Source organism: Plectropomus leopardus, chromosome 16, assembly GCF_026936395.1.
Source record: "Plectropomus leopardus strain MGB_pleo_1.0 chromosome 16, ASM2693639v1, whole genome shotgun sequence".
Classification (NCBI taxonomy): domain Eukaryota; kingdom Metazoa; phylum Chordata; class Actinopteri; order Perciformes; family Serranidae; genus Plectropomus; species Plectropomus leopardus.
Window position 1 is genome coordinate 17,769,259 of NC_142191.1, and position 23,173 is coordinate 17,792,431.

The 23,173-nt window shown below is 39.3% G+C and overlaps 1 protein-coding gene across 4 annotated transcripts; it reads left to right on the forward strand.

Annotated features, from left to right (window-relative positions):
• Positions 1 to 1,080: 1,080 nt before the first annotated feature.
• mia3 (MIA SH3 domain ER export factor 3) lies at positions 1,081 to 22,677 on the forward strand. 4 transcript variants are annotated; one of them, XM_042503935.2, is made up of 28 exons: positions 1,081 to 1,396; positions 3,398 to 3,531; positions 3,634 to 3,720; positions 3,870 to 5,946; positions 7,203 to 7,517; positions 8,092 to 8,222; positions 11,705 to 11,836; positions 12,239 to 12,260; positions 12,357 to 12,445; positions 12,609 to 12,686; positions 12,864 to 12,974; positions 13,057 to 13,128; positions 13,221 to 13,325; positions 13,464 to 13,586; positions 13,682 to 13,769; positions 14,438 to 14,502; positions 14,618 to 14,708; positions 14,816 to 14,954; positions 15,110 to 15,272; positions 15,362 to 15,397; positions 15,524 to 15,591; positions 16,510 to 16,595; positions 16,864 to 16,977; positions 18,788 to 18,850; positions 18,934 to 18,980; positions 19,091 to 19,159; positions 20,194 to 20,608; positions 21,905 to 22,677. In XM_042503935.2, exons 1-28 carry the CDS (start codon positions 1,276 to 1,278, stop codon positions 22,150 to 22,152), a joined length of 5,289 nt encoding a protein of 1,762 aa, XP_042359869.2. In that variant the 5' UTR covers positions 1,081 to 1,275; the 3' UTR covers positions 22,153 to 22,677. The 4 variants fall into 4 exon arrangements, with proteins under 4 accessions (XP_042359869.2, XP_087946006.1, XP_087946007.1 ...); XM_088089880.1 differs by lacking the exon at positions 16,864 to 16,977 and having other exon boundaries at positions 1,117 to 1,396; XM_088089879.1 differs by lacking the exon at positions 19,091 to 19,159 and having other exon boundaries at positions 1,122 to 1,396.
• The last annotated feature ends 496 nt before the right edge of the window (positions 22,678 to 23,173 follow it).

The window sequence follows — 23,173 nt, forward strand, 5'->3', positions numbered from 1 at the left end:
AATTAATTATATTTAAAAAAGTAAATTAAAAAAAAGTTAAAATACAAATCAAAACATCTAAAATAGAAATACATTATTATTTATTTATTTATTTATTTTATTTATTTATTTATTTATTAATTATAGGTACATATGTCTATTGTGTTGAAACAAAATGTTGGGCAAAAAGATATTGTTTCACTATCTTTTGGATTGCCAGCATGTATCGATTTTCTTTTCCATATTAAACCAATGTTTTCCTATGCTTTTCTGTTTTTACGACAAGCCCATCTACCACTTGTAGTAACAGCCTTTTCTTTCTTTTATTCTGTTTTCTGGCTATAGAGCTAAACTGTATTTGTTTTTTCTGCATGAATACTTTTACTTTTGTTACTTAAATAGCCTACATGTTTTACTGATTGCACTCACATGCTTTTACTTAAGTAATATTTTCAGTGCAGGACTTTTGCTAGCAACAGAGTATATTTTGCAGTGTGGTAGTAGTGCCCTGAACTCCACCACGGATTCACCCTTTGAAACCTGTGCAAAAGCTTGGTTTCTTTCAAAAACATGGGTAGAAGGCAATGAGCAATTTCAGAAGAAATGACCCCTAAATGAGCTAGAAATGACTAAAAAAAAAGAAAGAAAAGTAAGTAAAAAAAAAATTACCTGAAAATTAGCACAAAATGGGGAAAGTAGAAAACAAACACAAGGAAATTACTTGTTTAAAAAAAAGTGCCTAAAAATAAGAATAATTCTGCAACATACTCCAAAATATATAACTATAAAAAATGTTTGCTCTACGTTTTCCCCTGCTTCTTAAAATATAACAATCTTCTCTATACACTAATTTCTTGCAATTTGGAGAACATTTCTTGATAAGTTGGTTACTGTCTTTATTCCTCGTGGGTTTAGAAATTTAAACACATGTGAAAGGTGTCTGAACGCATCACAAAAAAGTGACGTTAAGCCAGGTTTCAAATGGTTAAATGGCATTTTAATGCACCATGTCCCATGTTTTTAATCTCTAAAATCCTTGTGTATTATTTAGGTGTCCTTGCTGGTGTGCTGGATGATTCCAAAAGATGAGGCCGATTTCCTGTGCAGTTTCTCTTCTCACCACTGCATCTGGAGCTTGTTTCCCACAGTCACATGAAGCAGCCAGCTCCAAACCTTATATCCTGTGTAAACCTATCCGTGCCTACACCCTGCCGGATCTGATCTGCTGACGTGTCGGCTCCTTCAGCTCCAGCAGCAGCAGCAGCAGAGTCGATCCAGTCAACAAAAACTGCCAGCATGGCAGCAAAACACTTCTACCGACAGGGCTTTTTATTACTTTTATTTAATTTTATTTCAACTGCAGCCTTGGAAAAAAGGTTCTCTGACTTTAAAAGATGCGCCGACGAAGAGTGCAGCAGTAAGTTGTTGTTAACTACTAGCTCATCAGGACTTCAAGGATGCAATCTTCCCTCATCCCGACACTGCAGCTAGCAGCCATAAACTGCGCCTTATCTCTAGACCTGTTGTCAGTCGATATTATTGACCTGGATAACCTCCTGTAGTAGTTCAGATGCTGTGTGACCGCATAGTGATCATTGAAATCAGGGCATGCTAATGTTAACGTGACTTATTATCTCGGGGATGTTATTCTTTCAGCCATAGCCCGTAGTGTTGGCTGGTTGCCTGGCAGCTCCGGCCTGCCTGCCTTAGCTGGTGGCTAATGTTAGCAGCTAATTAGCCACCGGCCGGCTTTGGGCAAAATCTTTCCTAATGTCGGTAACGTTAAACAAACAAGGAATAATATAAGCTAGCAAAGTACAGTAAGCTCTCTTATTGAACCAAACTGGTTGTTACTTCTCTTCTTGTAGCCAATATTACTTAACACAGATTAACGGTGGCAGTTACACTGCGCAGCATAGCAAGCAAACTGATATTAGCATTTACGTGAACAATACTGTTAGCCCGGATTGTTCTAACACTCAGTTTGTATTTCTAACTTGACTTAAAGCTTATACTGAATTTAAAGCATCATATGTCACGCCTGGGGTTATTGGTGCAGTTGTTGTTATTGTAAATGTTTCACTAAAAATAAAACCAAAGTGTTAACCACAACAATAAAGGTTTGTGTAGGTGATTAGAAACGATATAATTAGGGCTGAGAAACATCAGATGCCCCACGATACCACATGATCACGATACATAGGTGACTATATAATTTTATTGCAATCTTTACAATTCTAAACGTGCGATATACTGAGTATTGCGAAGATTATATATTGCGATTTATCACCTTTTTGCAGTTGCAAATCATGCCTGCAAAGTTTCATCGTCTGTTTTATTTAATAAGATAAAGTTTTCAGTCCATTCATTTCACTTCAGTCAATTTTATTGCAGCAACATGTGCCTAGTGGACTGAAAACAAAATCGATTGCATTGTTTGAGTAAGAGACCAACATTTGATTTGCATTTGCAAAATTAATTATTTATATAATAAAAAAATACTTATCCTTCCTGTAGATACAATATTGCCACACAAAATATCGCAATACTATGCTGTACCAATTCCACCCCCTACCCCTAAATTTATGGGTGACATGTTATCAATAGAAGCTAGTTATAATTCAGGAAACAGTAAAAATTGGACACATAAACATGTTTAAAAAAAACCCAGATAGTTTGCTTGTTTGTCATGGCCTTTATTTAGTCACACCAGTGTCAGTCTTGTTTTGTGTTGCATGTTTAACAAAAGGGTAATTATTGCAGGACTTGGTTGACAGAAAATAACCTGGCAATAACTTATAACTTCAGCTTTAGGTTACATTAGCATCTAAATAAACATTGCTGTTAGCCCAGATTGTCTTTACATTTCAGTTTAATATTTAACTAAATGAATGTGAAGCAACATATGTCTAGCCTGAGGGGACTGTTACAGCTGTTGTTATAAACAGTGTTCAACTGAAATAACACCAAAGTGTTAACCACAACAAAAAGCTTGGTGTAGTAGGTAACAAGAAACAATTAATTATCATGACAGAGGAGCTAGTTTTGAGCCACAAAACAGTAACGATTGGACACATTAACACCTGAAGCTTTAAATCATGATATTTTGTTTTTAACAGTGGTATGTCAGGGTAATAATACAGATAGTTTGCTTATTTCCTGTGTCCTTTAGTTTAATCCGTTTCAGTCTCATTTGTTGCATGTTTTACAGAAAGGACAATATTATAGAACTGGGTTGACAGAAAAAATCAGTTAGTTCAGTATTTATATTGATGTATATTTCTTTTCTGCCTGGGTTCATTTTGAAAAATAATGCTGCCACTTTTGCATTCTTGAAAGAAGCATAATGTGAAAAATCAGATGCTAATACATTTATCTTTTTGAAATAATTCTAATGCTTCACATTTTCTTTTCACAGTGCTTCTGGTTCGGGGAAAAGCTATGAAAGATTTCTCGGGACCAGACTGCCGTTTCCTGACAGTCAAGAAATCAGAAACTGTCTATGTATACTACAAGCTGTCAGGCAGAAGGAACGACATTTGGGCTGGAAGTGTACGTATACTCTGGTTAATATTTAATTAGCACTTGATAACATCTGGCTTATGCTGTGTAGCTGTAACCCTTAACATGTTCTCTTCTTGTATTTGTCAATAGGTTGGAAGTAGCTTTGGCTATTTCCCAAATGAGATTCTTGCAGTTAATCACCATTATACTGACAAAGAACTTGAAGTTGCAGCAGAGGTATGAAAACGTGTTGCTGAGTGACTGAAATAATTAAACAGCTCAAAATGCTGCCTAGAATACCATTGAGTTTTCATACTACCAACATAACACGACTCATGAATTCCCATGCACATTTTGTGTAATTTAAATTTTTTTCTTATTTTCAGGAAACGGATTTTGTCTGTTTTGACACTGGCTTTGATAAGTTTGACAATTATGACATAGACTCACTAATAGGCTCTTTCTTGGAGGGGACTGATGGTGAAACTAAGAAAACACCTGACCTAACCCAAGCAGCTGAGGATGCACAGAAAGAAACACAGCCATCAGCAGAGGCATCTGACAGCGAAAAACAAACTGAGCTTCATGATGTCTCTGAGGATCTTGATGACATCCCAGATGATGAAAATGCCTCTTTACCTGAATCTGATGTGGCAACTGAATCACCTTCTAAAGAAGTAGTAGAACCTGATACAACAGCTACACCTGATGATACCAAAAGAGCTGTAGAGGACACACAAGTTGAGCAAAAGTCTGTTCTTGAAAACATTGTGTCAGAAACCAAAGATACACCCACAGAACCTGAAGTGGAATCAGTGCCCAAAGATGATATTGTTCTAGAAAATGAACCAGTTTCAGTTTCTGAAGCCTTGCAAATCCCTGAGTTAAAAACCACTTTTGGAACAACTTTTGATGCTGTTACCACCGACGATGAAATCACAAAGAATGTTACCCCATATGAGGAGGAGGAGGAGGAAAGTGAATATGTGGAAAACCATCCCGAGGATGACATTGACGTGAAAGCAGAAACTCTATTGCTGTCTGTCTCTGAAGAACCCATAACCACTCCAGAGTCTGAAAGCTTCCTCAAAGAGCATGAAAGTCCTCCAACACATGATGACAAACCAGAGGCCGAAGAGGAGAAGACCGTGTGGACATCATTGGGAGATGCTGTTTTTTCAGTTGTCACCGGTGGAGAGAGGACAGCAGATGTTTTCAGTTCAGAAGAAGACGACGATGATGAGGTAGAAGAAGCTGCTTCAAAAACCCCTCAGAGTTTTGAGGAACAAAATGAAGACGTAGAAGAACCACTATCAGAAGAATCACCAAAAGAGCCAGAAAACATAGAGCCAGTGTCATTTGATCGTGAAAATGAAGATGAGGGTGATGGAGAAGTGATCGGACCTGAGGGCGCTTTGGAGGAAACTTTAAAACCAACAGATGAGCCGATACACCATCAAACAAAAGAAAGTACAATAACTGTGGATACAGTATCACACGATGGATCGGCCATTCCTGAGGCTCAAAACTCGGATATGAAAACAACAATAGAAGCCATTGAGCAGAAAGAGGAACAGAAGGAAGCGTCCAAAGATGCAGAGGTTAATAATGATACTGATCCCAATATTGCCATGGAGCATAGTGAGGATTTAGATAATGAACTGGAAGAAAATAAAACAGTGATGGATCAAGAATTAACCAGCACCAAAACTGAAATCCATCAGGACACGTCCACTGAGGTGATGCAATCAAAGGATTTGGATTCAAAAGACGATGAAAAGACAGTAGATGACCACCTACCTGAGCACATACATGACCATTCACTGACAGATTCAGAGAGTAATAACAGTCAACCAGAAGTATCTGTGGAGGAACCGGAGGTTCATGAGGAGTGGAAAGACGAAGAACAGAAAGACGAGGAAAAAGAAGAATTACTTGAAGATGAAAACGCACTTTCTTTCTCACAATCTGATCACGCAGACTCTAAAGAACCCTCTCCTGAAACCACTCCGCCCACTTTGTCGACTCCGGAGCCCAAATACAGCGACAGCGTGTTGAGACTGACTCTGCTTCGCGACCACTTCACTGAAGACAACATGATGAAGATCCAAAAGCTTTTGGGTCTCAAGAATCTCTTCAAAGTGGAGGCCATGTTCTCCGACCTGGACACAGAATTGCAGGCGACCCGTCTCTCGCACACAGGTAGCACACACGACATTGAAAGTGCTCTCGAGGGCATCCTGGAAGCCTCTGAGAACACCATCCTGGATGAGATTGAGAAGATGCTGGATGGCCGGGACACAAAAGACAGCTATGACCAACAACAGGACACAAGCAATGTGGATGAGGAGACTGAAATACTGGATGACTTCCAGGAGCTGGCATTCAGCCTGCGACAGAAGTATTCAACAGCCAGCGACAGCACGCCTTTGGCTTCTGACAGCGCACCAGATACTGACCAAGGTGCGTTTGTTTTTTATTTGAGTATCTAGCATAGATAAAGGTTGTGAGATTCACTCCCCTGTGATTGGGAGATTGGTTTTACCAGTGCTCAGTCTGTTTTTACCTCTGATACAGGCCTCTCACGCGCAGGTTCAGTGTATTGCATGAGCTTATGCTCTGCGGATGAACTGAATGCAGAATTTGATACTGTGCAGCTCTCAATGTCCTTTCAGGCATCATTCAGACGAGTATCTTGTTTCCAGATAAACCCAGATTGTGTCTTCATGAAGTTAAAAGAGATTACAGTTCACTCCTGATATCAGAATGTGTCTTAAATTACCATTTATGAGACAGTTTCAGTTCACACTGCACACAACTTGCCCTACTGCTAAAAAGAAAAGATGCATATTCATGCTTGGCCATGCAGCTAGAGAAGATAACCGATACCTCACCATATTTAACTTTGGAAACGTTTTCTACTTGTTTGGTAAAAACAGTTCCTCTGTACTGAGCCTGCATCCTTTTCCAGGCTATATTACAGCCTAACAGTACACTGAAAGATGTTTCTGAAAACATTTGAGATGAGAAATAGGCAATGAGTTACAGAATCTTGATTCATGTTTGATTAGCACTGCCCGCTTTGACAGTGTGACGGCAGGTTATGAGCTGTGACAGCTGCGTTGGACTCCTCTTTTCCAACAGCCGCGGTAGATTTTATAAATGCTTCTAGAAGCACTACAATTAGAAGGGGGGACATGATTTTTTTTCTAATATATATGTTATCATGGACATATTATCTGTCTCATATACTACTTTGTGTGTATATTGTGACATATTACAGGAAATATGACAAAAAGTTACTCTCATAAAAGTTACCAACGATGGCTTCAAGGTATTTTGATACATGACTGCTTTGTCTTTGTAATCGTCAAGATGAAAATGTTTCTTTTTTTTAACAGATCTCATGTAGTGTAGAGCCTAAATACAGATCTAAAATAGTCTCACTCCAGTTGTTAATTGTGTTGGCCGCAACTCTCCAAAACTACATTTCACTGTTTCTCTTCCATTGATAAGAGTCTCACTGACCTCCCACTAAATAAACACCTCGTTCTTAGCCATAGACCACAGCTGCTGTCATAAACTCAAATAGGTTTGAGTAGTTAGCAAGTGCAAACAAAGAACATTTCCTTTAAAGACTACAATCTTTTTCTCTTTATATAGACCTGAAAATGTCCCCGATTAATCCCTAATGACCCTTTTTATTGTTTTTGTTGTAGATGAACATGAATTAAATGCTGATGATGCAAAAGAAGACAAAGTTGACACCGTCCCTGAGGCTGAGAGTGATGACAACCTCACAGTAACAGATCAGGAGGAACCTCCTGCACAGACTAAAGAGGAGCAGATGGTTTTGGACGAGGTGCACGGAGGAGCGGACATCAGTGTGGAGGAGGATGGCGGACATTTTAATAAAAACAAAGACAATCAGCCGAGCTTCAGTGCATCAAACGAGATACAGAAGGTCCCTCAAACAACACTGGAAAATCCCCTAGACATGGGCCTCGGTGTCGAGGTCGAGCACTCTTCCTCAGGTTAGTAATTTGAACATGATCTCGTTTTTTTAAATTAAGTTACATTTTTTATTTCTTTAAAATTTTATTTCTCTACCATGCGAGTTTCCTAAACTTGGAAATAAAAGTTGCTCACTTGGCCTCCACTGTGCACATGGATTTGTTTAGACATTAACATATTTTTTTTTTTACCATTTTTGCCAAGCACTCACCTTAAATTTTACAGTTTTATTCAAAAAATATCTGCTCTAGTTGTGGCCTGAATCATAAAATAAAATTGTTTTTATCACTTAAACTGGTGAAACCATTTTTATAACTTTGTACCCAGGTCATCATGAAATATAGCATAATTAGTACAATTAATTAGGTAAAAAAAAAAAGTTTGTTCTTGGGGTGAGTAAATCAAACCACTGCACTGGAATTGTAGATAGATTATCATAGATTAGTTTTAGTTGGTTCTTGATTAACCTGGTTTTGGGAGAATTGTTGGCACATGATACTTTTAACTATTTGAATGCATATGATGACAGACTGTAGGGGGGATTTTTTATTCTTTGTTTCTAACCTGACTAATAGGTGAATTTTGTTTCACCAGGATCCTTTGACTCCATTGAGTCAGTGTCTGATATTCCTGATGAAGAAGTCGGATTATTGTCAACTGGGATTGTTTACATGGGCTGCATCCTATCAATGATGAAGAGTAAAATTGCTGGGTGGACTATTGAGGTAAGTCTAAGAATTATAAGATAATGTGTAAACTAGTTTTGAATTCATTTTTTTAAAAACTGACTCTCTCTTTACTCTGTCACTTCAACCATCTCCTAAACTACCACGACCCCTTACTAGATAACACCATTAATTTGGTGGAAAAAGAGGTTGAGGGTTTTCTTATAATGTTTGTGAATACGGCCAGCATAGTATCACAATACTATGATGTACCAATAACCCCCCCCTAGATTTATAGGCAACGTGTTATCAAGAGAAGCTAGTTATAATTCAGGAAACAGTAAAAATTGGACACATAAACATGTTAAAAAAGTACAGATAGTTTGCTTGTTTGTCATGGCCTTAATTTAGTCACACCAGTGTCAGTCTTATTTTGTGTTGCATGTTTAACAAAAAGGTAATTATTGCAGGACTTGGTTGACAGAAAATAACCTGGCAATAACTGATAACTTCAGCTTTAGGTTACATTAGCATCTAAATAAACATTGCTGTTAGCCCAGATTGTCTTTACATTTCAGTTTAATTTTTAACTAAATGAATGTGAAGCAACATATGTCTAGCCTGAGGGGACTGTTACAGCTGTTGTTGTTATAAACAATGTTCAACTGAAATAACACCAAAGTGTTAACCACAACAAAAAAGCTTGGTGTAGTAGGTAATAAGAAACAATTAATTATCATGACAGAGGAGCTAGTTTTGAGCCACAAAACAGTAATGATTGGACACATTAACACCTGAAGCTTTAAACCATGATATTTTGTTAAAAGTATCATGTGCCAACAATTCTCCCTGAAATACACCCAAAAAAATAATCTTGACATGACTCAATATACCCCTTAAAAGTTTGCACACACTCAAAATGACACAGACATGCCTCTGCAATACTGGATGTCACACATTACTGTCCTATCGCTGTTAAAGCAGCCTTTTTGCTTGCGTGATCATCCTGCACTCACACATTATTAGCACGCAGATCAATTTTAAGTGACAGCGCTTGCAGGGTGAACAGTGGGCCCTCTGTATCAGGGGAAGCCTCAAATGTCCGATTGTCCCTGAACGTCCCACGGCCCTCCTCTCTGTCTTGTTGACGTCGCGGTGCAGGCTGAAGTTCAACACAGCCGGTGCTGAGCTGGCTACTAGCACAACCACCGGGCCTGATTCCGGCATAAAAAGGCAGATTATCATCACAGAAGAGAGTGCTGAAATGGACTCTGTGCTGTCAAATTAATTCAGGCTCTTACTCGCTTTTTGTACTTTGATATTGATCCATATTTGAAGCTCCAGCTCAGCTAACGTCTCCTGCCTGTCGGGGGATTTTTGATGGTGAATGAGATACGACGACTCATCTTTTATTACCGTTAGCCAACTGTTGTTGCCAAGTCCAGCTCATTACCTGTTTTGACCGTCAAACTAACGCAGTCAGTGATTGTAACGACGTATTTTGTTATTTTTTAGACACGTTTACGGCTAACATTGGCCTAACTTTACGGGATAATTTGATTATAGCTAACGTGCTAGCAAGCTAATACCTGTCAAACTAGCATACTTGCGCTAGTTCCGTTTTTGTTTCAAAGGCCAGCATGGAGAGTGACACATTACCCAAACCTGTTATGGAACCGGATCATGTTAACATGTTTTTTCTGAAGGAGATGCAACATGTAAGTGAACATTTGAGTGAAGTCTGTCTCTTATGTCAAAGTGTTTATTATGCTATCATGGCCTGCTGACGTGTTTATGGGCATATGGCTGATGTACATCGCTTTAAATGTTATATACTCCTGAATTTACTCACCAAACTTGATGCAATTGCCTCTTCAATATTGAAAGAAGATCTTTAAGTTACACACTGGCCTTTCATATCTTCTTTTCTGCCTCGATTAGAGTTGATATGCCCTGAAACGTTTGGTTGCAGCACTGCCTTTGTGCATAATAAAAAAGTAGGCTTCAAAATCCAGTGGCTAAACAGAGCATGTTAATCTGTCCATACAATACCATATGTTAATTTGTAAGCCCAGCATTTCATTACAGCCATAGAGTGTGTACTTGTTTCTGTCTGAGGGGCCACATGCTCAGTTCAAAGGTTTCTTTGTTACTTTGTTAGAGTAATATGCAGCGTTCCTCTTGGTATGACTTGACAGGAATGAAAACTAAAACCATGGTCCACTTTGGTAACTGTAACAGCTCATAAATACGCCAGCTTTTTGGCTGCACCTAACCTTGAGGATGATTTATTTAGTCGTAAAACAAACCACACCTGGTTTGTAGTATATTGTCTTTGAGTGAATTTTTGGATTTTTGGAGTAGCTGTTGACTTAATTAATTTCCTGCCCTGATGAAAACACTGTAACTGCAACCTTTTCTAATACTCTGAATTAGGGATGCACAATAATATTGGCATGTCAGTCTGAAATAAACATGCGGGAAGATATGACAGGCAGCAAGATGACTATTTAATTATGTGACTTTAATTAGTTGATATAGGTCAAATTTGCTGTGTTTTTTGCTATTTTCAGGATTATCTCAGGGCGATCAAAGACTGCTAAAGTGGGATAAATTTTACAGCTTTGCTAAAAATGTGTCACTTAATAAATATTGCATGTTTTATTTGTAAAGAAGGTTAGTGTAGTTTTATTATTTTTGCATAGTTAATGTGTAAATGTTGAAATGCATTGCATTTTAGGTCTGCATCTGCCACCCGTCATGATAAGAGTAGGCATATGTTAATTCCACTACAGGAGACATTTGATGCTCTCTGCAGTTTGGTGAAAAACACGTGCATAAATCAGTATCAGCAACAGCAGTGAGAAAAATTGTTAGAAAATATCAGCATATTGCATATCATGCATCCCTTCTTTTAATATTAATAGTGCAATATGTGAGCACACCTCGTTGGGTCAAAATGCACTTTCCACACATGATTATAGCTGTGTGCTATGCTGATAGTGTTACTTGCAGGAAACTTGTGAAAGAGCTGATCAGTTTTGCAACCTTTTGCCTGTTTTCCTCTTGTGCTGTGTGCTGATAAACAGAGGTCAACAATCTAGGTTGTGGCATTCGGACACCGCTTGGTTTTAATATTATTGTATGGAAATACGCTGATATCTTGATAAGATTTTCAGTGGTGTGAAGAGAGTAACGATCACTCCTGCGCTGTGGTGCCCATCAAAGTTTGGTTAATGAATTAACAGTATCTCAGTCTAGGAGTGTGTGTAAATACTGCTCTGAGATTTAACTACTGTAGGCTTGTCGGAGTGTCATGCTGTGCTTTGAGAAATATTTACTCGCCTTCCATCTATTTTTAGTCTTGTCATAATAATATTCACCCTTAAAACACAGCAAGAAGGGTAACACAAGTTTATTCCCCCCCTCATTAATTGAGACATAGGCCTCCTGTCTTCAAGAATTATGTTGAACCAGCTTTATTTCATTATTCCTGATCATGTCCCAGATCATTCCTCAATGTTGTGCTTGTGTGCCATCAGGTGATTTCATTACTGCCAGAAGAGTGGAAGCCAGGGGAAACCTTGTATGGCTGTCCCTGGCAAGCTGTTGTCATTACTGCTTTGGTTGGAGTAGTGACCTTCACCCTCTTCTTCTGGAGGACTGTATTGGCAGTAAGTGTTGTAATATTGCTTCTTTCATCTCTGCTCAAATTATGTGTTATGTTTTGCCAACAACGAGAAAAATGTTGTAATTGCAAGCTTAGATTTAATTAGGTTATGACTCTGAAAATGCACACTGCATCCAAATGTCTTGAAATGTCATTTTGAAAATATACTAAGCGGGATTGTGGGTAACTGTTTGTAAATAAGGAAATCATTTTGTCTAAAAAGAATTTGTTGGAAAATCCTGCAATTTTGGTCAACAAATTTTCCTTGTATGGATCAGTATTTAAACACTATTCCTGACATGATAAAGCATTACTACATGTAATGTTGATCGTGCTGTGACATTTATTTAGAACTGCCATCAGACATTAAACTGATCTTTACTTACTGCTTTTCTAAAATTTTTAGGTAAAGAAGAGAGAATATCTTGGTAAGTGTTTACTTTTTTTTTTTAATGTCCCGTTACATTACAATATGCAGAAGTGTAAAATCAAACTAATTGTTTACTTTTTGCTTCTGGACACAGTGGATGAAAAAAAGCTAACAGGGCAAATTCTGGCGCTGAAAAAAGAGAAAAATGATGCTCTTGCCAAAATGTCTGAACTCCAGAAACAGGTGAGGCACAAATCAAATGTGATCAAATATCTCTGAACTACTTTTATTACATATGTATATATATATATGTGTGTGTGTGTGTGTGTCTGTGTCTGTGTCTGTGTGTCTGTGTGTGTTTTTCTTCTTGGAACTTTCTCAATTATTTTTTCTTCTTTTTCTGAAGACTGAACAGCTGAAAGAACATCAAAAACAGTCAAAGGAAACAGTTAGTTGTACAATGAAAAAGATGCAAGCCCTGGAGGTAAGCATCAAGAGATCAAGGATACTTTCTGTTTTGTTGATTTGCTCATACTAGTCAAGTGTTGGGGAATGCGAACCTGTTGAACCTGTAAATGGCTCGTGGAAGTTGTATGTCATTAAATAGGCTTCTTATTTTGTAAGGATTGTCAGTGAATTTTATTTCATCACCATTTTGCAGAGTAAAGTTTTGGAGGCAGAAACACGGAATGAACACATGGCAGAGGAAAAGAACAAATATGCAAAACTTCTAGAAGAAGAGAGGGCTAACTCTCTGCAAAATGGCACAAGGGTAACTGTTTAATATTTTTTCCTTCCTGTAATGTCTTTAACTGTCATCTTAGATTCATGATGCTTAACGGTTTCTTTACCAGATTGAAAAATTGGAGAAGTCCAAAGAGAAGCTACAGCTCAGCAGGAAAAAGATTCAGGAAGCTCTTGCTAAGGTACAAGTCCTCACGTAATCTTCTGCATATTGCAAGATCAAATGAAACTTGTGGTCACAGCTTCTCTCATCAATTGCGTGTATTTGTAACAGACTTCTGTTCTCCTGGACGAGGCCAAGATTCGTGAAGATGCCCGAAATGTTCAGCACAAATGTCTTGAGAAAGATCATGCGGCACTAAAAGAAGAAAATAAAACGGTAAGACAATATGTAGACTTTTTGTATATATATACACACATATATTTAATCTGATTTTGTATCGGAGTTAATTGAAATTGGATCATTTTAGATACCTTTTTATCTGAGGTACATTCCTGACCTTGTCAATTTTTACAGCTTAAAGCTACCATTAAGAACTGGGAGGACAAACATAAAGAGCTGAATGAGCAGATTAAAGTCTATCAAAAGTCTCAGAAAGAGCTGGAGGACTCGGTGGTGCTTAAAGACCACAACGTGGAGGTCAGGATCTTTCTTTTTTCGTTCTTGGATATCAGCTGTAAATAATTGTCCTTAACTTGCATCACCTTACACATTACAAAAATGTCTTTGGACAGGTGCTGTCTGAACTTTTGGCAGACCTCGACGCCTGTGATTTACAAAAAGGTGACACCAAAGTTTTGGCCAATGGTGAAGTAGCACCTGGTAAGTCCAGCTCTGTTACTAATGTAATAAAATCAACAATGCACTTGAGTCAGTAGTTTTTAAAATGACAGTTCAACCCAAAATCAGAAACTCTTATTTTTTCCTCTTACCTCTGGGGCTGTTTATAAATCTAGATTGCTTTGGTGTGAGTTGCCAACTGTTGGAGATATCGGCTGTAGAGGTTTCTGCCTTCTTTCCAATATTATGGAACTAGATGGCACCGAACTACACGTGCCAATCGAATCATCGCACAGGAAGAAACATCTACAGGTGGATTAGAGGCTCGTGCTTGTGGCGGCATCAGATATAAATATTAAAGGCATCCTCATCAGCTGAGCTCTAACGTTAGCTCACTCAGTGGTGCAACATGAGCTAGCAGTAGATGCACGCTTCCTTGTGCACGCTGATACAGTTGGTGGGTGTTGTTTGGCAGAAAGAAAATAGTTCTTACATGAAATGTGGTTATATTAGAGAGGGCAGACATCTCATCAACATTCGACAGCACACACTAAAACAATCTAGACTGATAAATGGCACTGCAGGTAAGAGGAAAAAAATATTTTTTAACTTTAGGGGAAACTGTCTCTTTAAAGTGCCACCATATATTTGTTGTCAGTCAACTTATATATTACGTTGAGCATCATACTAAGTGGTTTCTGGCCTTTCAGTATCTTTTTCAGATAAGAAAACAGCCATAAAGAACAGGATCAGACAGATGATGGATGTCTCTCGGGTAAGATGATGAGATAAAAAGCATAGTTACACTTGGAAGAAATTCGTTAATACTAAAAAATTACAGGTGTTAATCTTCATCTACACTAATTTGTTTCTACATGATCTGTTTTCAGGTCCAAACCACTCTCACTGTGGTGGAAGAAGAGCGCGACCGCTTCATGAGCAAATTACTGAATGAAGAAAAGACTAGAAAATCACTGGAAGGCATGTTGGTCATGTATTTTGGGAAAATTGCATAAACATGCCTCTTTAAATGTATAATTTCTTCCATGCTAAATGCTCACTAAACATGTTATTGTGCGTTGCAACAGAACAACACCGGGAGCTCGAGCACGCAATTGCAACCCTAAAAAGCGAGAAGAGCCATGTGGAAAACCAGTTCAAGATCCTCCAGCAGAAAAATGAAATCATGGTTGAAATGTATCAGCAGAAGGAAAACGCTTTGCAGCAGTAAGTGAAGCTGCAACAGTCAGTCATCACTTTATTAGTTATGCTGTTTAGCATAATCCTGTCAAACATTTCATGAATAAAAGTGCTACTTTGAAATGTAAAGGAAGTGTAGGAACCCTGTGTTGCCGTTATTTGAAGTTTCTGTGGCCTCACAGGAGATTAACGAAGGAAGAGTTGGAGCGACGCAGCAAAGAGAGTCAGCTGTCTGAGGTGGGAGGAAAAGCTGTGGAGGCTGAGGAGCAGGTTAAAGTCTTACGGCAACGCATTAATGAAATGGAGGAGCAGATGAAGAAGACTGAGGAAGTCTACAAAGAGCAGGTAGTGATTAACTTTTAAATGAGCAAGTGCAGAGAGAAACATCAACTGAAACCTGAACCTTGACTGAATGTGTTTGTTCTTTTTTTCAGATAAAAGAACAGGAAAACAAAACTCACTCTAACTGGGTATGTTGCATGAATTATTCACATATGCAAATATGCTATAAAAGGACATTTAAGCCTGTTCAAGAGTGATAATAAGCTGAGGCATTAGATCCTAGTTGCACGCTTAATTCACCGTTATGTTTTCAGGTAAATGCTCGTAATGCAGAGCGAGCTCTGAATCAAGAGAAGCTTGAATCATCAAAGCTCCGTGAAAAGTGAGTAATTTCATTATTGTTGTTGTTTCACAATTCACCTGAATTATAGTTTTAATTTCCTGTGGTCGGAGCAGAAATCATTGGTTGATTTATCAACAGAAAATGACAAAATTCACTGGTCTAAGCTCTTCAAATGTGAGGATTTTCTCAGTGTTTCTCTGTTTAATGTCTTTGTAAATTTAATATAATTTGGTTCTGGACAAAAGAAGCAACACTGAACATTGGGCTCTGGAAAGTTTTTCAAACGAGGTAGAAACTCCAGCAGGGTTTTTCACATATTCATTTATTGGTGGTGGCTACCTCGATTAAATCTGCCATAAATAGATTTTCTATGTCTTGGAGCCAAACCGTTCATTTACAGTGTCAAAGAGTACTCTGGGCACAGATGGAGCAGTAAACCTTAAGGTGCATTGAAAGTGAAACTTAACCATTCATTCTGCCTGGTCTTAAAGTTTGCATTCACTCGCAGCAGCTGCTCCTTTCATCTATCAATCTAATCTGATCAGCTCTGAACAGATCGACAGATCAGTTATCGACCAGCAGGTCACATACTGCTGCTGAAGGGAAAAAAAAAGTCATGAGAGCTCCACCAGCGCTGCATTCATGGACCCGCAAAAACGGCCAGATATAGAGAGGGGACACAGAGTGATACAAAAGGACACTCTAATTTAAAAGCCAAAATAAGAAAGTTTGCTGTTGTTGTCTTAGTGTAAAATAAATTGTTCTGAATACTAGAAGTGCTGTGTTGACCTCTTGATTTTTTTTCTCGTCTGTGCACCTTTGAAGTCAGAAACCCTCACCCTGCTTCTGAAATTTTTTCACAGTTTTTATTATGAATCAATAATAAAAACAATATTTAATCTACCTGTTTTTTATTTTCCTCTAACCAATGGCTTTCGTTTGTGTTTTACTCAACAGACTGGCTGTACTCACCTCCCAGCTCAATGAGCGCCGTGCTCCTCTCTTCAGACCGAATTCTGGACAGCCTGCAGGCCCTCGCCAAGGTAAACAGGCCACACAGCCTCTCCTGCTGTTTTCTTTTCATTTGGAAACTTTTGATCCTGCAGAGCTTTGAGAGGAGGATGCTGTTTTCTAATTAAATCTTGCATGTCTTTTTTTCTTGTACTTTGTGCTAAATGAGAAACAGGTTGTTGTGTATTTGTACTCGACTTTCTCAGAGAGCCTGGAATGAGGACCTCGTCTTTGTCTGTGTTGTTGTGTTTTGTCAGCTGTTTCTCTTCCTTTGGTAAATGGATGGTTTGATCATAACAGGTGACTCATACGGGCCCTCTCCTGTGAGTGGGGGTGCACCGTCCCCTCCAATAATGATAGAGGGTCCCAGGCGCCCTCCGTCTGCCCCAGTTGGGCGAAGAATTGACCCGTATGGTGAGTCCCAGTGGATTACTTCTCCCTCTTTAATCCTCGCCACAGTTGGACCTCATCCCTCTGCTACAACCTTTTGTCCTTAAATCTTTCTCCTTTTACACCTGACTTCATTTTTCTTTTCAGATCTTTCACCTTCTTTAGTTCCTCTGTATTACATCCTGCAAATTTCCTGGTATCTCTGTCTTCACCTCCTTTTTTTCTGTTTCTTTTAGTTGAATCATTAAGAAATTTCTGTTCATGGAGTATTTTATGTGTTGCTGTTGAAATGTGCTTCATCTTTGGTTCTTTAAAGGCCCTGAAAACATATTTTCTCAGTCAGCTTCTTAGTATAAACAACAGCGTCCTAAACCTAAACAGACCTGATGAAGCAGATTAACCGTAACTGTAATAAACTCTTAATGTATAGGGTTGAGTTCCAAACTTGGTACTTTTAAGGCTACCGACTAAATTACGTCAGCACTATACAGTACAGATTCTGGTTAAATCCATCGATGCCAAATTTTAGTACCTGAGAGCTCACCTGGGCGAGAATGCCGGGTTTAGACAAGAGGCAGAAGTGCTTTGAAGCTTCCCAAATCCGAGAAGCCAGCCAGATATCTGCATGGCCGACAGCAAAGCTCCTCGGAGTTGCCAGGCTCAACTTCAGACGGGGCAGAAGCGCCCTGAAGCCAGGAAGCTGCGGCCACAGAGCTCCACTGTGGCTGGGTCGGCTTCCCAGCGAGCCAAAATTATCAGTGCAGCACCAGTCAGCTGAAATAGTTTCACTATTGGTATTTTCTTTAACATTTCAGTAATAATCGAGTTTCACTGCTAGACTCGCAGATATATAGACACACACACACACGCATACACACACACACACAAGTTAACAGACAGACAGAGACACAAGATTGATTTCTTTATTTGGAACATGTAAAAAAACAACAAAAACAGCAGTTAAAAACATGAATAACATTAAAAAAAAACAACACAATAAATGCGATCCGCAATTGCCTCAATTCATTTGTGCAAAAAGTAGTAGGAAAAACTATAAACTAATTTCTCTTCTACCTCTTTAATTTATAGTTAAATTATTATCAAAAACTACACCTTATATTTAAATATTTACAATTCTGATCATAATATATACTACTTTATTCACACCTGTATACAGAGGTCCTCATGTATACACATAATGTAACCCTATAGTATATACATACACACACATACACATACATAAACATGACTTCATTCACCAGTTCACTGCAAATATTAACCAACTATTTTATCTCCTTTTAGTACATCTGCTATACAATAAACTATTCATATATAAAACACAAGATAAGCTCAGTGTGGTTTGGAGATGAAGCAGAACTGGTTTTTCGTTCTACTACATCACCCCTGCAGCTTGTTCAGAAACTACATTTTTATTGTTTTAACAGAAAATGAAGTACATAAAAAAAATGCCTATACTGTATTCAAGGTAACTGAACCGGTAGCGGTTCAAATGTGAATGATACCTAACCCTATTTATTAATAATACAAGATGTTTTTTGTTTTTTTGGTATTTCAAAAATTTTACTTTTGATTGTTACTGATAATTCTACTTGAAACCAAGTTTTTCAGGGGCTTTAAAGTCATCCAGAAGGCTTCTGACCTCTGACTGTTTGTCCTCAGGGAGTAGAGACGACCAATCTTTGCCCTCATAATAATTTGTTTCCTCCTCGTGTGTTTCTTACATCTGTCTCCCTGTGTCTTACGTGTATCTTCCCTGGAAAAACAGTCAGTCACAAGGGATTTTATTCTTCATCATCTCCTCTTCTCCCCTCAGGTCCGCGGCCTCCATCAGACCCACATGGTCGTTACGCTGACAACAAACACATCTCTGGGATGGGTACGTCCTCTGCAGTCTCTTTCAAGGAGTTCACTTTTAGCTTTTAACCGTCTTCCAACACTTTGATGTTTTTTCCCTTTCAGACATGATGGGCCCCCGCAGCTCTTCACCTGCCAACATGGATGGATCCGTAAGTCTTTTTCAAGTCGAATCTTTTTACACCTTTCCTTCCCTCCTTCCATGTGAAGGCCCAGAGCGCCTACCTACATGTCTGTTGTGTCTGTTCTTGCTCTAAAACAGACACAAGCAGTAGATCCACAAATAAAAGCAGAGACTCAGGCCGAGGCCTCCACAGACAGTCCAGAGCCTGTGAGTATGGAGGCAGTCCAGCACAGGTGTGGAGGCGTATGTAAGCACGCTGACCCCTCTGCCCTAAAGCTGGATTTGGGAAGAGATTTGAGGCATTTTCCTTCACTGGGGCTGACTTAACGTTTTGGGCTGATTGTGTGGTTTCACCTGTTCTCACGGCACTGAGAGGAGCAGAGATTCTCTGCATCGAGTTGAAAATGTGTCTCGGAAAATATTTGGGTTTGTGCAAGTTGTCGTGAATGTGTGTCTGAGGTTGAGTATAAGTGACAGTGGTTTGATTTTTTTCATCCAAATAATCACGGTGTGTGGTTACTGGTCATGGTTTGAGCTGCGGCTAAAAGCACTTTTTGTAAATTGTGTGGTTTGTGGATCTTCTCACTGCATGACTAAAAAGGCTGGATTGCACCAACAAGGATTAACTTTAAGCTCTGAATAATCATGGTTGAGTTTAAATTCTGTTGCACCAAAATCAAGACGGATAGAATTCAAACCTCTTTTTAAATCTCAGTTTAGTTTTTACTGTAAACCTAGTTTAAACTTAACTCTGTTGCGCCAAAACTTTGATCTCCAATTTAAACTGATCAAGGGTTAACTTTAAACCAACAGTTGATGAGGTTTACATTTATTGTGACAGATAAGCAACCATTTAACACTTCGTAGGTGCTGACAGCTTGCTGGTTATTTATGTATTAATTTAAGTTTTTCTGTATGATTTTAATTTCAATATGACGCCTCTCCCTGTTGATTAAGCTCAGTTTAAATTCAGTTCAGATTACTTTGGCTTTGCTTAACTCAAATAAATGTTTAATGGTGCAGCAGAGCTCTGCTTTTTAAACCTGGATTCTCTCATTTTAAACCCAGTTTTACTGAACTCTGATTAGAGATGATCTTAGATTAAATTAATGCTTGTTGGTGCAGCCCGGTCTAAAATTTTAATTTTTTTCGATACTCGGTTACAGGAAAAAATAAAAATCTAGGTACTGCATTTCAACGCAGCACGCTACTTTTTTCCATTAATAATCTGTCTTTTTCAGGGACCCGGATCCTTCCTAGCATCTCCAATCAGGGACTCTCCAGGTCCCATGGTCCAAGGACCTCCCCCAGGCCCAGGACCCCATGACCAGCTCCCCCCTCCAGGACTCCACGGCCGCCTGCCACCTCCTGGGCCTTATAGACCTCCTCGACCCGGCCTCTACCACCTCCCACCAGGTCCTCACGGTCCTCCTCCTCCAAATGTACCACCTCATCATGGACCTCCCCTACCAGCCAACGGACACCCAGGTATGCCCCTGCCTGGACCAGCGGGAGGAGAGTTCGGATCTCGACCTGCCAACGGACATGCATTCCTCCCCAGGCCAGGCCCTGGACCTGTCGATCCTCGGGGCCCGCCACCGCCACACTTCCGTCCCCCACCGCCTCATCACTTCGGTCCGATGCCTCTGCCGCCTGGTACGTTTGGCTCTTATGTTCAACACATCATCAGTTTGTGTTGTCAAGTGTTGTCGGTGTAAACCAGGTCTAGACCCCTAAATGTATTGAACCTTTAGGTTATGAGGGTTCAGCAGTATACCGTACAAGTTTTCAGTGGGAGTAAAGATTTTAATGCCTCATCCTTCCGTAATATTAGTTTCGTGCTACATTAAGCAGATATCTTAGAAATCAGGGAGTGTTTTACTTTACTTGCTGTGTGAATTCTACCTGCGTAGAAGCTCTTGCGAGTGCAAGGCTGTGGCTACTTCCTGAAAGCAAGAAGCAATACGGTACTTCTTTTTCTTCTGTTTGAGGTCTGGCACCTGGTCGCTACCTTTTTATGAAGCCCTGACCTCACCTGAGTGCTGCCAGGGAGCACGCCTGTTAACGTCCCCAAAAAAATAAGAAAAACCAGGCAGAGGGCAGTCTCTCTGCAGAAAAGTGCACCGCCACACGCTTCTAGTGGGTCACAATTGATGAGTGAGCGAGATTACTTCTGTATGAGTCTACATCATACATACATCATCTTTTAGGAATATGCTGCAATTTCTATTTAAAAATGCTAAACAAAGAATGCCTACAAGCATGAAAGAGCAGCGGCACCTGGAAGACGGCAACAAGGGCAGCTGCCGCGACAGCTCCGCCTCGACTTGTCTGAAAGGAAAGCATTTTTTTATCCAAGGCCAGTGTTTTGGTAATTCTTTGCAGTGGGAGTGTAGCAAACTCACACTACACTACAAACACCAGCAGCATGACGAGGCACTGACCAATCTGTTCTGCGGTGAGTGTTGCACATGTAGCATGGGTTTTTTGGCTGCCAAGAGTTGAAAAATGTGCAACTTTTGGTAAAACGCTGCGATCGTCACTGTCTGTTTACACAGCCGTCCCATCACACACATAGCCGACCACAAAGAACAACCGTTAACGTATTACATGTATAAGTGCTGATCAGTAACAGTTATAGAGGAGAAATACGTTAAAATAGACCGCTACTTTGCATTCCAGGTGGAGAATCAGGGATTTATAGTACAATTTTAAGTTAATGTAATGTTTTTAATAAATCAGTGTGTTTTTTAAGTAGATGGCAGGTTTTGTTTTGTTTTTATTGCTGTGTTATCGAGTTCGAGGTTTTGGTACGGACTACTAAATTTCAGGTCTTGTGATGTGTCTGCTGCAGATGCTGAAAATAAATTTGAGAGAGTACTTCGGGATGTTTTTACGTCAGTCTCACCCTCTGTTATCATTACTATGTTCCCTCTCAATTGTTCCGTTTAGGTGTCCGTGGACCCATGGGACCACGTCCACCCGTCCCTCCTGACATGCGATACCCAGGACCGCGTGACCACCCCAGCCCACCAATGAACCTGCCTCCAGGCGTCCCTCCCCATCCTGCACATGGTGATGCGTATGGTCACGCTCCACCCGATGCCCTCCACAACTCACACAGCGGCCCCCGACAGGACCTGCACGTGAAGCAGGAGGCCCCTCAGGACTCAGCGAGGCCAGCGATGGTCAAGCCTTAAAGACGCCACCAGCTGTGGCAGAGGACTTGAATTTAACCCCGAACCCATCACATTAACAACCCCAATCCTGTCTAAACGTAGGTCATGTTTTTTTTCATAATTCAGTTTTAAAATAAAACAATGTTTATTTAAAAAGAAAAACATGGTCCTTAAATTAAAGCATCAATAATTATGTGTCTGAAATCAATATGAGTTGAGAGTTGCCACTTTTCTAAACCGCTTATTGTGCAATAATGATTCATTATACACCAGAGGATTTTCATTTTTGTTGCTTTTTAAAAAAAAAAAATCATATATATATATATAGCAGTGATTTTAAGGGGCAATTTTTTTAAATGTCATTTCCTGTGGAAATTATTTTAAAAAAGAAGAAAAAGGAGGGAGTTTAGCATTTCAGGAATACCATAATTTCCCAAAGCTGTTGCTTTAGAGCCGACTGTAAAGCAAATGTGTAATTTGATGGCCAGATGTATAACTTATTTTACTATGTTGGTAGAACTTTTATTAATAAAGAATGTAAAAGCTGTCGGTCTAATGTTACGGTTTACTCACAGTGGACACATTCCCCACATATTTTCATAGATAAAATTCAAAACTTTTCCATGACGCTTCAAGGACCCATGTTAAATAAAAATGTTACTGCCTAGTTGCCCCGCATTTTTCAAACATATCAGAACCAAACTCTATTCAGCATTATTTCCACTAGCTGGCATACCTGAAAGAAGAAACATAACGCAGGGAGAAAATTAATGATCGTATATGATGGGAAACAAAACTTTGTCAAACTACGTCGCATTGTAGAGCTACATTACGCCGATGGCTTCAGAAAACAAATTTGTCAGAGTTCCCACAGATCGTTAAAAAGTTTTAAAAGGCATTCAATTCATTCATCTATAAATATCACCTGAAAACACTTTTTTCAGGTTGTCCATGATACTGGGATCCCTGTAATCTTGTCTGCATGTGTCTTAGGGTGTTTGCATTTATTCTGACAAAATAAGGCATACATCTGTGCTGCTGC

Coding starts and splice junctions, on each gene's coding strand:
- mia3 (XM_042503935.2), top strand. CDS start 1,276: ATGGCAGCAAAACACTTCTACCGACAGGGCTTTTTATTACTTTTATTT. Junction 3,532..3,633: donor ACGACATTTGGGCTGGAAGT/GTACGTATACTC, acceptor ATTTGTCAATAG/GTTGGAAGTAGCTTTGGCTA. Junction 14,709..14,815: donor GACTAGAAAATCACTGGAAG/GCATGTTGGTCA, acceptor GCGTTGCAACAG/AACAACACCGGGAGCTCGAG.